Source organism: Protopterus annectens, chromosome 2.part0 (assembly GCF_019279795.1).
Source record: "Protopterus annectens isolate FY-2018-M chromosome 2.part0, PAN1.0, whole genome shotgun sequence".
Taxonomy (NCBI): Eukaryota; Metazoa; Chordata; order Ceratodontiformes; family Protopteridae; genus Protopterus; species Protopterus annectens.
Genome location: NC_056728.1, coordinates 731241400 through 731264637, shown reverse-complemented (window position 1 = coordinate 731264637; position 23238 = coordinate 731241400). Strand labels below are relative to the sequence as shown.

At 40.7% G+C, this 23238-nt stretch overlaps 1 protein-coding gene across 1 annotated transcript in view; it reads left to right on the top strand.

Annotated features, from left to right (window-relative positions):
- The window catches only part of TMEM38B (transmembrane protein 38B), a 453229-nt gene that overhangs the window by 328948 nt on the left and 101043 nt on the right, over nucleotides 1-23238 (top strand). The window contains exon 3 of the mRNA XM_044061049.1: nucleotides 6839-7023. Coding sequence (XP_043916984.1) covers nucleotides 6839-7023 — 185 coding nt within the window. The remainder of the gene's footprint in view (nucleotides 1-6838; nucleotides 7024-23238) is intronic.

Genomic DNA, 23238 nt, shown 5'->3' with positions numbered 1-23238 from the left:
AGTTCTTTTGCTAGACTTCTCCAGTATGTTCCATCCCCCTCTTGCCTATTCTGTGTACCATTATTTGCAGTCATTCCCAATAGCAAAATCTTCATTTTCCATTCTCGTGTTGGCTCAGTTCTTAGGATACTTTCTGCTTTTTATGAATATAATATTCTGTATGCTGTTATTCTCTTTAAGGATCTGCATCCAAAAAAATGTTCTCTCCTTATTTCTTGAATTCCCCCCGTATTTTACCATCATCCCTTTCCACTTTGAATTATAGCCTTCTGTTTGTGTTATATACATGAGCCTTAACTGTGTAGCTTTAAAATATCTCTTCATATCAGGCATCTGAAGGATCAACTTATCCCCCTTGACCCCTACCCTTTCCTCTGCCAGATAAATTTCTTCAAATCATATTATTGTCCACGACTTCTTGTCTGGTTGATAAAATATGTCCGACCTGTATTTAAAACTAAAGGGACTAAAAACATTTTCACTGCTTGTGTCTTGTTATTCGTATCCAAAAACAAGAGCTTCAGTTTTTGTATTATCTTTTTAGTCTCATCTCCTGTATCCTTAGCTACCATAACAGAATCCTTTTTAATCCATACTCCTAAATAATTCATTTTATCGCTTCCCCATAAACACGAGTATTGCTGAATCAGTTCATGTGTGGGTACCAAGTTTACAGCTGTAGCCTTTATTTTAAAATCATTATTGATATATCCTGAAAAGACTTGAAACTGTCCCGCAACACTAAGATGTTCTTTTTCAGTTTTATTGCATACAAAATAATATCCTCTGATAATAAAGCCAAGTTTTCTAGTTTACCGTATCAATTACATCCTTGAATTTCTGAGTCCCTTATTCTCTTTGCCAATGGCTCTAAATATAAATTAAATAAAAAGGGGAAAGAAGACAATCCCTGCTTGGTTCCTCTGTTCAGACACAACTTGTCAGAGTGGAGCCCTATTATTGTGTCAGAGAATGCAGATGATTCCATTGACATAAAATCCCAGTTTACTGTGTTGGATTGCTTCTCTCTGGATCATTGTTCTGTTAATGATGTCAAATGTTTACCTACCCTCCACAAAAAACACATTGATCCATATCTATCAAGTTTGGCAACACCTTTGCTATTCTTTTAGCTGTTATAGACGTAAACAGTTTATAACCATGGTGTAAAATTGAAATGGGCCTGTATGAAGCTGGGTCTGATGGGTTTTTGCTGTCTTTATGTATTAGTCACCATAGCTTTCTTCCATGATGTTGGTACCTTCCAGACCGTTACCCCCCCCCCCCGCATCTTCCAAACTTCCACAGGAATGCATCACCATTTCTATCTCATCCCCTAGCCTGTTAGTATTTCGGTCTGTTTTACCTCTAACCTTGGCATATTTCGGTCTTCTGTAAGTATTTCCATTTGTGCGCTTTCTTGATTTCTACATTTCTCTGCTCTATACAAATTTTCATAAAAGTTCCAAAATATCTGTAAAATATGTTCAAGACAGCTGATTTGGCATAGTAGTGCGTTGCTTTAAAAATATCTGGTTATTTTTCTTACTATAGGCTCACTAAGTTTGGCAGTAACTCTACCCTGTTTTTAAACTCCACTTTCATTTTTTCCCACTTCCTAGATGTACCTTCTAAAGAAATTTCTGTATTTCCTAATAATTGAAATAATCTCCATTACTCATTCCTTAAATTCCTCATTTAAACACTTGGGTGGGGAAGTGCCAGTGTCTCATTTTTACTTCATTACCTTGCATTTTTATCTTGTTTATTATTGGTGCATGATCTGAAATAATTATTGGATGCATGTCCGAGCTTTCAAGTAAATGTGCATGTTACTGTAAAATATAATTTCTGTTTAGTGTAGCCCAGTTATTGTACTTTTGGGGAATAATATGTAAAGTCTCTCTGACTTCCCACTACTGAATTCATGTCTTCCAAAAAAATATTTTCATAAGCTTTTTTTAGAAATCAACAATCTTTTGCTATGTTTTCCCTCAAGATAACACAGCATGATTTCTCCAATTCCATTACAGACAACTGATGCTGTCTTCCTCCATCCGTCATATACTTTTATCTTCACATAAGGCTTCAACAATAAAACTTTACAGAAGGAAATGGAAAGGTTCATTTCCTGGGCACAACAAAAACACACTGACCCCTTCTCAGCTCTTGTACAATGTGTACTTGAATTTTTGGCAATGATTTTTGATGAGGAAGCTGGTTTCTTGATGATTAAAGTTAAGTTAGCAGCAATCTCTAATTTTCATGTTGGATTTGAGAATTCTTCTGTGGTTTCATCTAAACTTTGTAAAGAATGTTTGAGAAGTACACTCTTGCTGAGACCCCCATATAAAGACCCTTCTACACCAACTTGGTACTGCAAGCCTTGACTCGTTCCTCCTTTCAACCAGCAGCAAAATGTGATCTTAAGTTCCTGACCTACAAAACTATCTTTCTAGTGGCCATTGCCTCTGCTAGAAGAATTTTAGAACTTCAAGCATTATCATCTAAACCTCCCTAGTTGATCTTTACAAGGACAGAGTCATATTACTTACCATTGCATCTTTTCCTTCTTAAGATGGTATCAGAATCCACTATCAATCAATCCATTAATTTGCCAGTCTTCTTTCCTAAATTTGCAAACAAAAGTGAATATATGTTGCATTTATTGGATGTTCACAAGCAATCATATTGTACTTGCATAGGACAAAATAAATTAGAAAAAGACCAATTATTTGTATCATTTGCAGATTATAAATTTGGCAAATCAGTTGCAAAGGTAACTTTAGCCAGATGCTGACAGATTGTTTATTATTTATCAACAACAAATTGGGTCTATCCTTACCAAGAACTCTTAAGAGTCCATTCAGCTAGGCCCATGACTACTTCTTTAGTATTTCTCTCTAGAGCTTCCATGGACAACATATGTGCAGCCACATCTTGGTCCTATCCTCATACCTTTATCACTCATTACAAACTGGATCTAGTCTCGAGGAGAAGAGCAGCTTTTGACTCAAATGTGCTCAGGAATATCCGTTGTTAGAGCCCACCTGGGATTATAGGTAGCTGGGGAATCTGTCCCAGTAGTTGAGGATAGAATAAAAATTGACATTAGATAAAAAAAAGTTATGTAGTTACCGTAACGTTCCATCTGTGTTGTCCATTTTCATTCAACTTCCTGCCCACCAACTCTCAACCATTTTTCTTTTTGAACTTCTGGAAGAACGAGAGACAATAAGGGCATCACTGTCCTTAATATTGAGCTCCAGGTATGATCTTTCTATCAGGAAAGTTGTAGTGATTCTTTCTACTTTATGCGAGGTAGCAAACCAGATCTGAGGTATGTTAGGGGTTGGTGCATTATGGGTAAGGTTGGAGCATGGGAGGTTTTAGTGGCCACAAGCTTTAGTAACAGCTGAGTCAGATCTGAATCCAATAGTTGACGAGGAATGAAAATGGACAACACATATGGAACGTTATGGTAAGTACATAACTTTTTTTTCCATATTAAGGCGCATGTTACAACTTGCACTCCTACTTACATTAAATGCTGTCTTATCTTTATCCCCCTCCCATATGTAAAAACTAGCTTGTATGCTTTCAGAAAGCATTACCTTTTAGTCTAAAGAAAAAAGTGCACTGGTTATCTTTGAATAAAAGTAAATTATACAGTATTCTAGTAAATGCATTAAAGTATTTAGGTACCAGGAAAGCTGTGATCTCTTATTCACGTTCAATAATTTAAATGTTATTTTTTTACTAAGCTACTTGTCCCTGTACCTTTTTAATTTTATGATTCCATCAACAAACAGTGCTCAGGCCTCTTGAGATTTTATTGCCTGCACCTGTGGTCAGCTTGTCTCTATAGAAAGAAAAGAATAGAATGTACAGCTGCTCTTAGCTGCATACATCTCAACTCACACTGAACATGTATTCGCTAAAGGAAAACTTCATAATATTCACAGTGTTCTCATATTTTTAAAGCTCACATGCATAAACAAAAAAGCTTGTTATTAAATTAAGCCAAGGGCATTTAATCCATGCATTCTCCTTTGGTAAAAATAGTAGAAAACATCCCAGCTCCCTGTATAGTATAATCAGTGCATTTTTACATCCCATCTCCCACCCCAACAGCCCAATAATGGCATATTAAATTAAACGTGCTTTTCCAGCCTTTCATCTCTTTTACGTTGTAATGCCTACATTTTTTAAAACTAAAAAAGAAAAAAAGTGTTTGCTTACTTTAGTATATTTATCGCATATAAACAATCACTGAAAATGCTTTGCTAAATAATATGCAGTTTATTTCATAAAATGTTTTATAGAAATATTGCTAAGGCCAAAAATTGTTTTACTTAGTTACTTCTTTTTTTTTTGTGTGTGTCCTTCCAAACATTAATGACACAAGTGGAATATATGCCTTTCAATCTCCCCAAAAGTTTGACAAAGTCAACAAAAGTCCTGATGTTCAGAGGTTTTCCAGGAGTTTCTATGGAGTCTCAGGCACAGGATGTACTCTCAGGAGGAGGCAGGGGGCTGGGGGGGCTTCTCAGGTAACTATTCTTCCCTCTCTTCCCAAAACCAGAGAACAGTTTTTTTGAACAGGTTCAGGGTTCTGAGTCTTCTGCGGAAGATTTGCAGGAGTATCCTCATTATTCTGATTCTGATGTGGATGATGCTTCTCCTCCTTTTTTTTTCATTTTCAGAGACTCTGCATTCCATGAGGCTTTAAATGGGATGCCAGGATTTACTCTGATTTCCAGGAAGAGACTTAGGGAATTCTACTCCTTTTCACAATGATTGAATAAGATGGATGCTTTGGCGGAAGGTATTGATTGTAAAAAGACTTGCTGGATTTAGTTTATGTGTCTGAACAAGGCATTCTCAATGTGGTTTTGATGCTGTGCTGGCCTCCTCCTCTCGTTGGCTCTGTTCTGTTGTTCTGTTTGTTGAGGGATCCTGGTTTGGCTGAGCATGTTAAGACAAAGTTAAGACAAGGATTTTGATCTTTGGATTTGTTTTTTGTTGTGTTGTGTGTTTGGTTTTTGTGTGGAAGCAGTTTGAGAGAAAAAAAGGGACAAAAAGCTAAGTCTATGCAAACTGTTAAATTGCACAAGGTACATACGTTTAGTAGAAATGGCCCTGCTAAGGGGGTGGACATTGGACATATCCTGCTTATGATTAGGGGTCTAGGGTAGCAGTTAGGGGGCAGGGGAAGCAGGTTCTTTTAGGCCTGGAACAGGAGTTTCACCTGCTCAGACTTCTGGTGAGGGCAGGGTCAGGTCTTTAAGTAAACAGACCCACCTTTTTCCTCAGCTGCCAGATTATTAGTCTCTGGCAGCTCAGCTCTTTTGGAACTGACTGTCTCTTTTTCAAAGAATTGGGGATTTTTTTACAAAGACAGATGGGTGTTGGACATCCATTCAGCCATTATCTCTCTCACACTTATCTGGACATTCCCAAGTTCAAGATGTTGGCGTTACAGCAGCTTTTACCCCTGCTGGGCAAAGATCACTGGATGGTAACTTTAGATCTCAAGGAAGCTTACCTTCATGTGATTTGGCTCAAAGAAAGGAAGACCCTCTACAGCATCTGGAATATCTTATAGCTTTCATCACGAAACTTGGAAAGTGGATGCTCTGTCTTTCAAACCTTCATGTGTATGCCCTTCCACCTCTGCCTCTTCTTCTTCTTCCAAAGGTAAAGGTCAGACAGGAGGAGCCAAGGAGGATGATTTTGATAGCTCCAGATTGGCCTTGGCAACCTAGTACCTTCTACTACGGAGTCTGGTAAAGCCTCTTGTACTTTTTTCTCAACCACTTTTGTTTTGTGTATTTTGTCCTGAAAACATCTCTTAAGGAGTAGCCCCATACTCAGCCAGCCTTTTCTTCATTTTAACCTTTTGCAGTTTTATCAGTTCATCTGAATAGCTGTTTAAAGCTTCTTCCACTTTTTTCAAGATTTTTGTTATTTCAGTTTATCTCACTCCTTCAGCTTTTCATTTACTTTAATCAGCTGTGAGCACATTTGACTTATTTTTATCTATAGATTACTGGAAGCCATTTCTAGCACCAAAGTTGGAGCTTGAACTGCTTTTTGGTAAACAGCTGCAGGATTCTTCCCAGCCATTGTTTTCTTTTCACTTTTTCTAGTTGCTTTTATTTCTTTGGCACCCAGGCAGTTACTAGCCAGTAACTGAATTTTACCAGAACTGGTAAAATTACTAGCCCTTTTCTCTGTCTTTTTTCTCACTGGGGGAGATGAAATTAAGTTGTTGTTCTGAGTGAAGCCATCTTTGAAGTCCTGACGACCAGCTTTCTTGTCTGTGGAGGCTGTAGCGTGTTTCTCGAATATTTGGCGACAGCCCCCCCCCCCCCCCCAGTGAAGTCCGGATTGCTTTCTTTTGAGGCATGCAGACACAGTGAATGCGATATGTAAAGTGGTGACTGTAGTAGACCATGTGAATGTACTTCCGGCTTTGATGTCATTGCAGACTGGATGGGGGGGGGGGGGGGGCAGTTAATGGGGAAGGATGTTAATGTGACAGCAAGTTTTGGCACCATTTTCCAGACTTTCCCTGCACAGGAAATGAGTAAGGCATTGCAGGAATCCCTGAAGCATGTACACAGTGTGAGCTGGTCAGAAAAATAAAATAAATATAACATAAGCATAACAGGGTGCAGACAGCTGTACATTTTGAACTTCAAAACATCTGACCCAGTGCTTTAAATTTGTTGCCAGTAGAAATTTTAGTGACATATGTTCTCTTGGCAAAATAGCATATTTGAGGGTGTTTTATGAGTATTTAGAATTAATGGCTACTTTTCTATCATTTCAGGTATTTATTATTTTACTGCCCCAATGACATGTTCTTCAACATTTGTGCCATCCATTTATTCCGCGTCTTACTTGCTGGTATGAAGGAAGTGACCAGGACCTGGAAAGTGCTGTCAGGAGTCACACTTGCATATAAGCAGTACAAACGACTTTGTATAGCCTTGATTACTATTGGATGGGCCAAAGGTACATGCAGCATTGTATTATTCTTAATTGATTCTAAAACATTTTTACAGTGAAAAAACAAACAATACTAATCTCAAACTTAGGAGCATTTAAGAAATGTATCATTTTGTGGGTGAAAACCACTGGACCTTATGACTTCAGAAGAGGTTTCCTTTATCCTTGGTTTCTTTTATGTGAACCTGATGCTGAGCAAAGTACTGTCTGGATAATACCTGTTCTTAAATAATACATGTTAAATAAAAACAATGATAACAACACAGGAGGCTCAGATGCAAAAGTTTACTAGTGTACACCAGGAGGCAAAAAACCATACAAGTACAGAGTTTTGTCTGACATGATGCAGGAAATACACAATTTTATATAGTCTTACATTTAAGCTTTGCCCACCTTACTGACGTGGTTAGTCACAGGGCACGTACATCACTATGGTCTACAATATTTTATTTATAAGAAAAAGCTGATGTTATACATTTTAAAAGTTTTTCCATGGGAATAATACAGCCTTGCAAAGCACCTGGTTTGTTATAATGTCTTTTTGTAAATGTTACTCCTTTAAGGTTTTAGGCCTGTTTGAATACAATAGTTGGTTCAGTCTTGTAATACACTTCTTTGTTTTTGCTTGCAACATTACTTTAGCAGCTGTGTCTTATCTTTGATAACATTTACAAGGCCAATTATCTCAGAGGAAGGAAGAAGATTTTTAATGCTTTATACATTTAATTTCCTGACCCAGCAGATAATCATTAGTGAAAAACTTAAGCTTGCTGAGCTGGCTACTGCCAGGGTCAGAGTTTAAATACACTGCAGCTCCAAAGCTTCAAGCAATTACATGTAAATGTATTCTTATTGCCATATTGTTAATATAATAAAATGGCATTATATACTATTTGCTTTTAAACTAACACTTTATACATGTTCAAATACATATTTTTCTAACAATACATATTCATTGTATTCTGTTCATGGCTTATGGCAGGGCAGAATGTTTTATTTTTCTGTATGTGTAAGTGGACATTCTAGAATTATAACTAGGTAAATCCTGAGTTACTTATTTGCTTATGATGTTAATTACTGCCACATTGGAAGGCTCATATTTGTTTTCCATGCTTAAGAATTATGCTGTTAATCTGGGCATAAGGGTAGAACAAGATACCCTCAGGGATTTTTATTTTTTTTTTATGATGACCATGGAGTTACACTATTGCTTTCTTGTCTTTTTGTTCACTCTGTATGACATTCAGCATATTGGATTTGCTTGCTCGTTGAACGTCATTCTTCTATTTGTACATGGTGTGAAGATTGGGGAATGATGGGTGAAGGCTGCCAGCCTAGTCAAATAGAATTTGATACATAATTCTATCATTTGTATAAATAAACGTAAAATACAGGCTTGTGTTTTTAAATTAAAGAAAACACTGTAAAATGTGAATTTCAAGATTATTGCAACAATGCCATCTGCTGTAAGGAAAACCAAGCCAAGCATTTCAAATGTTCTTTGAATTCACAATTATCTAAAAAAATGGTGCCGAAGTGACTGGCTGAACACATTCTTTCTATTCTCTTAATTTAAGGAATAATTGTTAGAGTATACATGTGAAATGTCTTGTATTGTTGTAGTTTCCTGAACAGGTGTTAGCTTGCTAAATAATGCAGTTTGTGGTCTGGGAACTCTAGACTAAGTGTCAAAATGATGTAATTAGGGAGGGCCTTAGCAGAGCTGTTTGTTAGTGTTTTAAAAACTGTTGTTCAGTGAGAGACTGAAAGCATTTATCTTGGACCATCAACCCAGCACTGCTTATGCTCTGTATATCTGTAAGTAGGATTATAGCACTGCGTTTTCTCTTAAGATTAGCTAAAAATTAGAAAGTTAGATTAAGTGTTTTTCTTTGACATCAGACCTGTCCTACTGTATTATTTTAAGTTTCTGTGTGCTCTCTGAACTCTTAGATATCTCTGTGGTGTAGTAGTATTGTCTTGTGTTTTAATTATTTATTATTAAATATTTTAAAAACCTTTACCTGTGGCTGGTTTGTGTAGAGAAGTAGGCTCTAGAGTACATTGCATATTTATAGAGTTCATTGTAATAGGCCACTCTAAAATAAGCCTTAGACTAAATAGTCACATTACCAATTGGATAATAATATTGCACAGTAATAATTGGACACCCTTTCAAGGGCCTTTGGGTAGCTGATAATTATATTAGCTGGTGGTGGCAGGAATTACTACCGTATAGTCTGGGTAAAGGGGCACAGCTGGAGAATCTGTGTCAGCCTTTCCGAGGAGTGTCTGTGAAGCTGTATAAATACTTATCTCAAAGTGTGTGGTGTGTCAGCTACCTGGGCAGGGATGCAAAGCACTGGTGGGACAGAGAGGGTACTGGAAGTTAGCTTGCCAGATAGGCTGAGGTCTGGATCCTATAGCTGTGCCAGTGGGGAGTCTTATTGGGGACCTGGAGAGCAAGGGAGCAACCTGCCTCAGACTGACTGATCTGTGTGTGCACTTAAGGGAAACTGTACTTTACTGTATGTATTAGTTATCCTTTCCTCTTCTAGGAGACAACCTCCCTGGTGTTAGTGGTGAGGATTGAGTCACCTTGATTGCTGGGCCAGGGCAAGGTCATCACATAGTGGTGACAGTGGTTGGGATAAGATTATCCTAACATCTATTTGGCAGTGGTGTGGGTAGAGTGAATCCTGTAGCTTATGTATAGTGATCTCTGAAAGTGTTTTGTACTCTAAATCAGCCACGTAGAGTATACTCAGAGTTCAGATCACAATTGTTTTATTTCTTCTGTTAGCTTAGTTAGTCAGGGTGAGCAGGCAGCATGTCAGCACAGGAATATGGAAAACTGACAAGGAGCCAGCTGGTGGAGATGTGCCAGGCTAGGGGACTGGTGCATGGATACCTGACTAAGGCAGACCTGATTGTAGCCTTGGTTACAGCGGCATCAGAAAACAGCATCCAGGAGGACAATAAGACTGGCAGTGGCTATACAGTATCCCCGGAGAATGGACAGCTCAACCTTTCTGCGAAGGACAATCAGACTGGCAGTGGAAATACAATATCCTCATTGAATAGACAGCTCAATCTTTCTGCAGTGGACTTAAAAATCCAGCTGGAGTTAGAGACTTGAGTTGGAGGCCAGGCGATTGGAGGTAGAAGCTGAAGAAAAGGAGCATCAGAGGAAGCATGAGAGAGAAATGCTGACTCTTCGCCAGAGTCATGGAGGAATGGGGAAGGGAGTAACTGGACCCCAGAAGCACAGCAGGTCAGTAAATTTCTTCCGCAATTTAAAGAGGGAGATTGTTTTGATAGTTTCATTCACATGTTTGAAATGGTATGCAAACAGTATAGTGTTGACCAAAGGCTCTGGGTACGGTTCCTGACCCCCTTACTCCATGGGAAAGCTGTAACTTGTATATCACAAATGCCTGACTCTTGTCTGTTCTGATTATACTGCTGTAAAGAAATGTCTGTTACAATGTTTTAAGCTAACACCGGAAATCTATGGGAAAAAGTTTTGTGAGCATAGACGCAAGGCAGATGAAAATGTATGTGAATATGTTGTTGAACTGAGCACTTATTTTCATAGATGGGTGAGTGGATGTCAGGTCACCACTTTTGAAAGGCTGGCAGACCTTTTGGTGAGGGAACAAGCCCTTAGCACTTTGCCTGAGGACATGAGGATCTGGTTAGCTAATAGCCAATGTGCTACTTCAGACGAGTTGGGGAAGGAGGGAGACCTATACCTGGCCAGCAGGGCAGCCCTGCACAGGAAGGGGACCCCCAGTACTGCTTATGGGTCTAAAGGAACCCATGGTGGGTAGCACAGACTGCCCCAACAGAATTCGGCAGTAGCAGGGGAAGCCACTAGTCCAGGTACACGTCCAGGAGCTAGGGTTAAATGTTTTGAATGCAACCAGTGGGGCCATGTGGCATACAGGTGTCCATGGAGGCAAGGTGGGGAACCAAAGGTGAGGGAGCCAGTAAGTGGGAAAGACAAAATGCCAGTAGTGGGTTGTCTTGAGACAACAGGGGTATGGAACTACCATCCTGCAGATGTCCAGAGAGGGAAGGATTCGGATGAGGCAGTCCCATGTACTTATGCAGTTACACGCAGTGAGACTAGGAGACAAGCATGTGGGTCTGGTAGCCTGGGGGAGACCCCAGACAGACTGCATACTTGCAGCCAGGGCTGCTGAGGTGGTTACTTCAGGGAGGGAGCTAGTTTGTAGCAGTGAAACTGAATGTGAGCCACCGCTGCTTGTGTGTACTGATGTTCCCTTGGACAGGTTACTGCAAAGGTAGAGGTGAGTAGTAGTACCCAGGCTGACAGTGAGGCACCACTGTCAGACGATGTCAGACTTCCTGTGGAAGGGGAGCTGGGAAGGGTTACAAGGAGAGAGTTGGGACAGGTTCAGCTCTCAGACCCTACATTGCAAGGCCTGAGCCAAGTAGCTAGGGAGGCACCTGATTCTCAAGGGAAGGGGGAATCTGTATACTGGGACAAAGGGTTACTGTACAGAGAGTGGACCCCTGAGGAGGGGTGGCTAAAAGGTGAGAGAGTACAGCAGTTGGTAGTGCCTAGAGCTTACCGTCTGGCACTTCTAGCCGTAGTCCAGGATGTTCCCTTTGCAGGTCATATGGACATAAAACGTACAAAAAGGCATATTATGTTGAACTTCTATTGGCCAGGAATTTCCAGAGATGTAACCGGGTACTGCATGACCTGTGAGCAGTGCCAAAAGATAGGCAAACCAGTAGACAAGGTGAGAACTCCTTTGATGCCTTTACCTGTGATTGAGTAGCCATTTCAGATGGTAGCTATGGATACTGTGGGTCCTCTGAGTACCCCGAGTTCCACAGGGAAAAAGTATATCCTAGTGGTAGTTGATTATGCTACACAATACCCTGAGGCGGTGGCTTTGTCCTCCATTCAGACAGAGAAGGTGGCAAATGCTTTGTTAGAGATTTTCAGCAGGGTAAGTTTCCCAAAAGAAATACTGACTGACCGAGGTGCCAATTTCATGTCAGACCTGCTGGCTTGTCTGTGGAAGTCCTATGGGGTGAAGCACATGAAGACTACCCCCTACCATCCCCAGACTAATGGTCTTGTTGAGAGGTTAAACTCCACAATCAAGTCCATGCTACGAGCATTTGCAGATCAGTTTAAGAGGGAGTGGGAGAAATATTTGCCCCATCTGTTTGCTTACAGAGAGGTTCCTCGGGAATCCACAGGTTTTTCACCCTTTGAGTTGCTGTATGGGCATAGGGTGAGGGGACCTCTAGATTTAATTTGAGATTAGTGGGAAGGTGAGTGTGAGTCTCACAAGGAGTCTGTTGTGGCATACGTCCCAAACCTCAGGATAAAGCTGAGGGAACTCATGGGCTTGGCCCAGGAGAACCTGGCAGAAGCTCAACAACAGAAAAAGGTGTGTGGCATGACAGGAATGCTCAAGCTAGAGAATATGCTGTGGGGCAGCAGGTAATGGTTCTCATTCCTGTCAGACACAATAAGCTTGGGAGGGACCCTACAAGGTGGTAAGAAAGGTAAGTGGTGTTAATTACATGGTGGAAGTGCTAGGCAGATGGCAGGAGCACAAAGTGTACCATGTTAACATGATGAAACCTTACCATGACAGGGGAGGCCCTTGTGCTGAGCATTTGCAGTGGATTGCAGGAGGAGTCTGAGGGAGATCTGGGGACTGATCTCCTCAGTGAGGCTCAGGCTGACAACTTGGTGGAAGGGGTAGCAATATCCCAGCAGCTATCTCCTACCCAGGTTCGAGAAATCCGAGCAGTGTTGCAGGAATTTGAGGACATGTTCACTGGAAACCAGGGAGAACCCACCTGGTGCAGCACCAGGTGGATACAGGACCGCAAAGCCGTATTAGGCAGGCCCCTTATAGGGTGCCTGAGAGAGTCAAACAGACTCTGAGGGAAGACATACAGGAGATGTTGGAAATGGGGGTGATTTCAAGAGTCCAACAGTCCCTGGGCCTCACCAGTAGTGCTGGTACCAAAGAAGGATGGCAGTACTAGGTTCTGTGTGGATTACAGGAAATTAAATAGTCACACAGAGTCAGATGCTTATCCCATGCCTAGGACAGATGAGGCCCTAGAGCAGCTGGGTGGGGATAAGTATCTTACAACCATTGATCTTACCAAGGGTTACTGGCAGGTGCCCTTGACTCCCAGTGCTAGAGAGAAGTCAGCCTTTGTGACTGCTTTTGGCTTGTATGAGTTCACAAAGATGCTCTTTGGGATGAAGAATGCTCCAGCGACTTTCCAGAGGCTGGTGGATAATATCCTAGCAGGAGCAAGGGGGTTTGCCCTTGCTTACTTAGATGATATTGCCATCTACAGCCATTCCTGGACAGAGCACCTTCAGCATGTCAGGGAAGGTGCTGGGCAGACTACAGAGGGAAGGGTTGACCATTAAGCCGAGCAAATGTCAGGTGGGTATGGCAGAGGTCTCCTATCTAGGACATAGAGTGGGGTAGTGGTAAGATGAGGCTAGAACCTGCCAAAGTGGAAGCTATTCAGGCATGGCCTGCACCCGTTACCAAAACACAGGTGAGGGCATTCTTAGGGACAGCAAGATACTACAGAAAGTTTGTCCCCTTTTATAGTACCATAGCTGCTCCCCTCACAGACCTGACGAGGAAGAAGAGGCAAGATAAGGTAGTGTGGACCCTAAGATAAGGTAGTGTGGACCCTAGCATGTGAGCAGACATTTCAGAAGCTTAAAGAAGCTTTGGGAGGACCCCCTGTGTTAGCCAGTCCTGATTACAGCAGAAGAATTGTCGTGCAGGAGGATGCTTCAAACCATGGGGTGGGGGCTCTACTTAGCCAGATTTCTTCAGAGGGGGAAGAGCACCCAGTGGTTTAGCTCAGTCATGGGCTCCAACCCAGGGAGGAATGCTATGCAGCTGTAGAAAAGGAATGTCTAGCTATAGTGTGGGCATTGCAGAAACTTCAGCCTTATCTGTATGGAAGAAAATTCACTGTAATGACAGATCATAACCCTCTAATATGGTTAAACAGAGCCAGTCAGCAAAATGCCAAGTTGCTAAGATGGAGTCTGGGGTTGCAAGCGTATGATATGTCAGTGCAGCACCGCAGTGGGAGTAGCAATGCCAATGCAGATGGGCTCTCAATACAGGGAATGGGGTGAGGTGTACCCTCAGATAGACCTAACCCTCTAAAGCAGTGTTTCTCAAGGGTCACTTGAAAAAACTAGCTTGAGTTCTCCAGGGGGGAAGAAATGTGAAGATTGGGGAAAGATAGGCGAAGGCTGCCAGCCTAGTCAAATAGAACTTGATACATAACTCTATCATTTATATAAATAAATGTAAAATACAAGCTTGTGTTTTTAAATGAAAGAAAACACTATAAAATGTGAACTTCAAGATTGTTGCAACACTGCTATCTGCTGTAAGGAATACCAAGCCAAGCATTTCAAATGTTCTTTGAAGTTATAATTATCTAAAAAATGGTGCTGAAGCAACTGGCTGGACACATTCTTTCTATTCTCTTAATTTAAGGAATAATTGTTAGAGTATACATGTGAAATTTTTTTATTGTTGTAGTTTCCTGAGCTGGTGTTAGCTTGCTAAATAATGCAGTTTGTGGCCTGGGAAATCCAGACTAAGTGTCAAAATGATGTAATTTGGGAGGGCCTTAGCAGAGCTGTTAGTGTTTTAAAAGCTATTGTTCAGTGAGAGACTGAAAGCATTTGTCTTGAACGTTCAACCCAGCACTGCTTATGCTCTTTACATCTGTAAGTAGGATTATAGCACTGTGTTTTCTCTTAATATTAGCTACAGATTAGAAAGTTAGATTGTGTTTTTCTTTGACATCAGACCTGCCCTACTGTATTATTTTAAGTTTCTGTGTACTCTCTGAACTCTTAGATATCTCTGTGGTGTAGTAGTATTGTCTTGTGTTTTAATTATTTATTATTAAATATTTTAAAAACCTTTACCTGTGTCTGGTTTGTGTAGTGAAGTAGGCTCTAGAGTACATTGCATATTTATAGAGTTCATTGTAATAGGCCACTCTAAAATAAGCCTTAGACTGAATAGTCACATTATCAATTGGATAATAATATTGCACAGTAATAATTGGACAACCTATCAAGGGCCTTTGGGTAGCGGATAATAATATTAGCTGGTGGTGGCAGGAATTACTACCGTATAGTCTGGGTAAAGGGGCACAGCTGGAGAATCTGTGTCAGCCTTTCCCAGGAGTATCTGTGAAGTTGTATAAATACTTATCTCAGTGTGTGGTTTGTCAGCTATCTGGGCAGGGACACGAAGCACTGGTGGGACAGAGAGGGTACTGGAGGTTAGCTTGCCAGCTAGGCTGAGATCTGGACCCTATAGCTGTGCCAATGGGGAGTCTTATTGGGGACCTGGAGAGCAAGGGAGCAACCAGCCCCAGACTGACTGTGATCTCTGTGTACACTTAAGGGAAATTGTACTTTACTGTGTGTATTAGTTATCCTTTCCTCTTCTAGGAGACAATCTCTCTAGTGTTAGTGGTGAGGATTGAGGCTCCTTGATTGCTGGGCCAGGGCACGGTCATCACACATGGTGTGTAGTAGTGGAAGAAAATACATAAACCACAGCTTTTAATAAAAGATTCTTGTGCCACCAGGAAGATTATCTGTATATAATGAACAAGTGTATAACATTTTATTTTGAAACAGTGGAGAAATGGTCTATAACAAGAATTTTTTAAAACAGTTTTTATTTTGTTTGGTTGCTATTTTAAGTGAAGCAGTATTGTGTACCATGGAGCATTAGGTTTCGTGTTGCATGCATTAATGCACTGGTTGTGTGTATCACTGTTTGTAATCTATAATAGACTTGTGTGCTAAACTACAGATCAGCAGGGAAGAGAAGTATAGTGTTCATGATGATGCTTTACCCTTGTGCTACCTGAACCTGAAAATAATTTTATTAATAGTAGCAGCACTCATGTGTTTTTTATGCGATCCATGAGCGTTGGTTGTAAATCTGCTGCAGTCTTGCTGCCATCAGATTTGCCTTTGTGCTGTTTTATACGGGTAGTTCAGCTTTTATTTTCTTTACTTCTTCCTGTCCTTACCCCTACTTTAACCTTTATTAAAAAAGTTACACTTGCCCTGCCTAATCTCTTTATGTATACCCTTGAAATTAAGGTAGCTGGTGATTTCCCGGTCTGTGAGTGTTTACTTCTTCAGTTTACTTTTCATCCTGTTTTGTTGCATTCCTTTTATGACCACAAATGTTTAATGAAAATGGTTTTGTATTTGCCTGTTCCCTCAGGGGTGGTTAGAAAAAATCAGGGAGTTATGTCTGCCCCATCCTGCACTGCTACTGCCTAAATAAACACCATGCTTGTTCATTTTTAACAAAAATGAAAAAAAAAACAAAGCTTTCAGTTTTACTTACCTCCCATTTCCCATCCAGTTATCCTAATACAGAACCATTTGAACTATATTTTATATTATAGTTGCAGATTCAGTTCTTTTCCTTAAACTTTTAGACATCATTGTACTTCATGGTCATTCAAAGACTCATAGGTTCATAAGACGATACTAGGCTATTATTGGCTTGGGAGTCCTTATAAGCCTAGTCAAGAATTTCGCCCATGTTCCCACAAATTCAGCACCTGTTTCCCCTGTTCCGCAGGGACACAGGTGGAATCCCAGGTTTGTATTTTCGGTCTCCCATCCAGTCGTCCAGGTTCCTCTTAAAGAGGGCTAGTGAGGTACTCTGCTTGATGTGGAGAGGGAGTCTGTACCACAGATGGAGTTTTTTGGAAACAAATCTGTCCTGCAAACAAGTTCTGTTAATGTCACACATCACGTTGAGGCCATGCATGCGGGTTGCGCTAGTAGAGTTTGACTTAGATATGCAACAACTCCATCAAGGCTGGGTTTGAGATGACCTTGTATGCCAGACACGGGTCACCTCTGAGCAGTCTGTACGAGACTGAGTAGAGGGACAGGGATTTTCGCCTGTCTCTGTAGGATAGATGTTTGAGACCCTGGATTTTCCTGGTCTAGAACCTCTGTGGTCTCTTCACCTGCTACATATGCTTGGCAAGGTACATACCGAAGGGGGCATTGTTCTCTATAACGGGTCTGATGAGGGAGGCATACAGGGATGTTATGACCTCCTTGTTCCTGGATGAAACCCCCTTACTTATGAAGTGGGCCATGTAGAAAGCCTTCCAATACAGTAGAACGTTTGGAGATTGCCAATGTCCTTGTTTATAGCGTTTGGAGATTGCCAATGTCCTTGTTTATAAGGTCCATGATAATGCATTCCATGGCCTTGCAGATCAGGCTAATTGACTGATGGAACATCCACTAACCCAGGCAATTATAGCCCCATCTTTGTGTAGAGGGATGACAATGGCTGTCCTCAATTCGGCTGGAACGAACATGGTGGTCAAAAGACAGGTTGCTATCAGTCTGGGTGCCCAAGTCCCTCACAACTGATTGTGTGCTTAGTATGTTGTTATTAATGTGATAATTAGTGGGGACACCATTTTCTCCAAGGGGGATATTGATGCATGTCTTGGCATTCTGTTTGTCGCCATGCTTCTAGCACTAGTCATTAATTTGGGTAAGACCCTCTTGGAGGATGTTCATATCACTAGAGGAATTTAAGACAATGCACAGCTTATGGTCATCTGCAAACTTGGTCAGCCACAGACCACTGGTTTTGACTTGCACCTCAGAAAAGTATACCCCAAACATTAGAGGCCCCAAGACTGATCCTTGGGGTACACAGCTCGTTACAGGTCTACTACTAGAGGTGGCTTCCCCTATTTTGACCGAATGGGTTCTATCAGTGAGCCAATTAGCTACCCATCTGGTAACATATGGGTTGATGCCTAGCTGGGAGAGTTTATCTATTATGCCTAAGTGGGGAATAGTGTTGACAGCTTTGGCTAGGTCAAGGTAGGTGGTATGCACCGTCTTCTCCCCATCCATGGCTTTGGTGACTGTTTCAAAGAAGTTGACCAAGTTTAACAGGCATGATCTCCCTTTGACAAAACCAAACTGTGTGGGGTCAAGCATTTGGAGGTTGCTAGTGTCCTTGTTTATAAGGGCCATGATAATGCATTCCATGGCCTTGCAGATCAGGCTAGTTGGCTTATGGGCCTATAATTGCCTGGGTCAGCGGATGCTCCACCTTTGTGTAGAATGGCTGTCCTCCATTCAGCTGGGATAAAGCCGGTGCTCAGGCTTCAGTTGAATAGGGTGCCTAATGGAGCTGAGAGCTCATACCTGAGTTTATGTAGGACACAAACAGGGATGTTGTCAGGTCCCATGGAGACTGTACTTTGTGCCTTTGAGAGGGCATTAAAGACCTGCTCCCTGCTGATGAGGGGTGGAAGGCAGATGCTAGGGATGGTTTATTGATGGTGGGGGGACAGAAGGGTGAAGTTTTCACTGAACCTGTCTACCAGCAGGTTGGCTATATCTACAGCTTTTGGTTGTGTGGTGTTCTTGACTGCCAGTTCAGAACAGATTTGGGTGTTAAATTTGAGATTGTGGACATATGTAAAGAAGGCCTTGTGATTGTCCTTAGTGGTTGTGGCCAGTTTGGACTCAAAGTTAGCCTTAGAGGATTTCACCAGTGACTTTATTTGCTTGTTCAGGCAAAGGAATGATTGCTTCCAACTTGGCACTTGCTCCTGTTTGGTCCTGGATAGCAATTGTTTCCTTTTATTAGAGAGTTTGTTTATTGCTGCTGTCCACCAGACAGGTTTACTCTACCTTGAGGAAGATGATTTGGTCCTTTCAGGTATTGCTGAGTCCATACGGCTATGTAGATGCTCATATAGTTTTTTTGGTGTAGGCTTGGACATTAGTGTTATACTTGCTCTCAGGAGATTGTAGTCAGCTTTGGAAAAGTTTTTTTTTTCTTTGTTTGACACTGATGGGGTGGGGGGGGGTCAGCGTAGATGGTGACTTCAAGAGTGATTGCTTTATGGTCAGATCTTACCAAGGAGGATGACACTGTAGGTGTACTACAGTGGCTACTCATGTTGGTTAGTACCAGGTCCAGGGTATTTTCACCTCTCGTGGGGGTGTTGACCAGCTGATCCAATGCATTGGGCATTCATGGTTGGGCTAGAATATGTCTTCCACTCTGTTTTGATAGTTAAAGTCACCCAAGATCAGGGTGGAGGGTTGCATCTTGATGGATTCAAGTAAGTCCAGATAGGTGGAGTGGGCATCCTGAGTCATGGTTGGGGGTCTGTAGCTAGCTATGATTTGAATAGGTGGTTTGTCAACAGTTCGTTGCACTTGGAGTGTCTCCTGTGCATCTTCCTGTTTGACCAGCTTGGAGGTGTGTATGTCTTTGATAAGTATTGAAACTCCACTTCCTTTGGCTTTGTAGCCCTCTATGTGGAATCTGAAAGTATGGTGGGGTGAGTAACCTGGTAAGGCTGGGGTGCTCTCTGCAGCTTTGAACCAGGTTTCAGTGACTGCACAAATGTCAGCATCCTCCAGGGTGAGGAATGCTTGCAATAACTGCAGTTTCATGCTAAGACTTCTAGCGTTTAGCAGCATGACATTTAAATTTGGTTTAGAAGAAGTTTTGTTGGTAATTTTATGCTCATGACTTTGGGTAAAAAAGGCACTATGTGGGAGGCAACAGCCTTTGCCAGAAGCCTGAAGCCCCGGGGGAGACGGATGAAGGCCATCTCTGGCAAAGCATTGTGGTCTGTCATTCATGTCTTCCCAGGCTGTCAGGTGCTGGATCCCCTTGGAATGAGACCAGAAACTAAGCCAATTGTTAAAGTCATTCATTTTCTGTTTGTACTGAGGCATCATTCTGGGTGACAGTAGGATGCTGCTTAAGGCTAGGGATATACCTGCGTGGGACACACATTCAGCTAGCTCAGTCATGTCTCTCTTCATGTAGTCCAGAAAGGTACGTCTCAAATCATTCACACCAAAATGGACGATGACAGAGTCATAACAGTACCTGTTGTTAAGAGACATGAGTGCGTGCATGATATAATGGATTTTAGCACCTGATAAGCAACTTACCATGACTTTCTCCTTGTCTAGCCTGGTGAAGGGCACATCTGTGTGTCTCACACTAGAGTCTCCAATGACTAGTATGTCGGGTTTGTGGCTGGGCCTTAGAGGGCTGTGAGACACAGGCATGTCGAAAAAACAACTGAACAAACTCAAAACTGGAGAATTCACAAACAGCCACCACAGACTAGGAGAAATGGATCAACTCCAACAACTGGAATCACTTGTTATTACTAGTTATTTATATGACATAATTTCGGATTGATATAATTAACATAATTGTATTGGTGGGTATCAGTATTGTATATATATTTTTGTAGTGTGTTTTTTGGCAGTGTTTTAAATATTTCAATATTTTACAATATTTTACAATTTTTGTATGTATTAATTTGGTTGGAATAATTGTGTTCATGTGACTCTAATTAATTGAATCAATTGGGAGAGGGTGGGTATATAAGGGAGTGTTGTGTATGAAAGCATTTGTTCTGAAGAAGTCTGTTATTGAGACGAAACCTAGGTCAACATCGTTCAAGTAAAGTGACATTATATTTCATCAAATGATTCCAGTTGTTGGAGTTGATCCATTTCTCCTAGTCTGTGGAGACACAGGCATGTGCACTATGTGTGGTGCTGTGGGTTGTGATGTGCGTGTATGTTTTTGCTTTGGAGATCTCTTGTTTTTGCTGAAATCCTCAGGCTAAGTGCCCTAACACATTTTAGAGGGAAGTTTGCTGTCCATTTAGTTTTTGAACATTGTAGAAAGGGTTGCATCTTGTCCATTTTTTGAGTATTTTGCCCACCATCATTTGATAATGATACGGTTCACTTCAGACCAGAAGGCTAATTCCGGATTTGTAGAAACATCTCCTGAAAAGTAGGCAAAATTATAACAGAAGTTGCTGTCATAAAATGAGCGTACTGAAAACTTTAACAAAAATTCAGACACCCTTAGCATTATGGATATATGTTTAATTTGCCATATATGTCTATTTAATGAGGCAGCTTGTAATACATTGACTGTATGCTTACAAAATGCCAAGTACTACACTGCTAATACTAAGTGCACTTTCATACAAAGTATACTATCTTCTGAATTGATAATTACTTGTTTAATTGGATCTGAATTTTCAATATACCATCTTTGAGACCTAGTCTCATAAGAAGCAGTATTGGCGTACACAGATGAGATGCTCTTAGAGAGCATTGTTTCAGTGCACATTGATGATTTAGCTGCCTTACTTATCCCAGACATCGTAAAGGTTAACCCAATCATCCTCATACCAACAGTAATATACTAGGCAGTCCGTCTGTCTTCCCTCTAAGTCAATTTCTACCATCTAGAAATAACTACAGCTTAAAGAATTCTGTGAACTACTATTCCGTGGATTCATTCTTATTTAGTCATTGTTTCATTGTTTATCATAACTCCACTAAAGAACAAAGAAGCAAGTGACTCTGTAGTAAGCAGGTCATGTCATGTTTAGCTTTGGGCCAAAATATGATATCTTGTATTACAGTTGTCCACTTCAATTGACTGAGGCTACTCGTCAAGGAATGCATTGGAAGTCTACTTCTTTCAAGAAATTTACCCTAAGCAATGTTAGATTGGCTGCATTCCATTTAAGGTGAACTAAGTCAAAGGATAAGGAGAAAAAATATTGTAATACAGGTATGAAAGGAAGGGTCTTAGCCTTCCTTTTCTTCTGTGTTTGGTTTTATAGAGACATAAATTTAGAACCCCTGCACTTCTTTGCCACATGCATCTGTTCCTAGAGAGAGAGAGTCAAGTATCTCCTCCTTTGTGGGTCACTGAGCAGTGCACTCGGTTGCATAAAATGATTCCATACATCTGTGCAGAACCACAATCAATGCTGGGTTTGTGCTTGGTGTTTTGTCTGAAATGGTAATAAAGTGGCTGCAGCACAGCTACAAGCCTGTGTGCTAGGTTCTTAAAATTATGTAACACTTAAAGAAGTAAAAGTGACAAAAACAAATTTTCAGTAGCTCATTTGGAAAGAACCAACCAATTTAGCACTACAGTGGAGTCGTTGTCTGGAAATCTAGAAAGAATTTAACACTTTTCTTGGAGCATGACATTCCTTTGGGGAAGCAGATGACTATATTACCTAGTGTTATATGAAGGGATGTCCACATGTGGATTACATTAAATTCTGGTTTAGCAGCAACAAACATAAAGACAAATCCTTCAGCCATATATTGAAAATATTAATCTGTGCATTTTATGCTTGCATCACTGGTTGTTGTAGACGTCAGTGTTTGATCATTGTAGCTAGTGTCCTCATGAGACTGATGTAGTAAGTTCCTGAAAAGAGGCAGTGTGCTGTAAACTGTGCATTTGGTTTGAATGTGGGTGAGACAAACAGATTTGTGAATGGTATCTGTAGTGGTTTAACAGAGAAACTTTTTTCTGAATTGAATTTAATATTTTCCAAGTAATTCATGATTGACTGCAGACAAATGCAAGCAATAACTGAGGAAGCAGGAAGTACAGGTTTGAACTGTACAACTTCAGGCTTATCCTGCAAAAAGTAAATGTTTTATCAGTGTAACAGGAAAAATCATACTGTATGACTGTAGTTGAAAAGTGGATTAGTGCCACACCACTGGAAATATGAGGCATATAAAACAAGAATGTTGTAATAATGTACAGTTGCAAGAGATGATTAAATATGGCATTTTTTTCATGGCAAAAAAGATTAAATATAAAGATGAACAGGGCTGTGAAAATGACCGTAAATTGCCAGTTTTTTCAGTATACTTTCAGATAGTAAAATCTTTAAAAAATAGTAATTTGTGTTTTTGTTATAAATAATAGATGAAGGTGGAAATAAATACAAGAGCAAAAGCATACATTGTACCTGTGCAAATCTTTTTATTGTTTCTAAAACATGCTTTCTGAGTAATATTTAAAGCTTAAAGTGTGCACATATGAATGTTCATCTATGTTAAGTAAAATGGTTACAAAATGCTATAAAATCATAAAGAATGTTTGACTTTAGTTGTGATAAAACATGAGGTTACCGGATTTGTCGAGAATAAATATAAACAAAGGTAGATCCAGTGGATAAATGCCAGCTTTCACAAATAGTCTGTGAAGACTGGTAGAGATGGGTGAAGGCTGCCAGTCGAGTCAAATA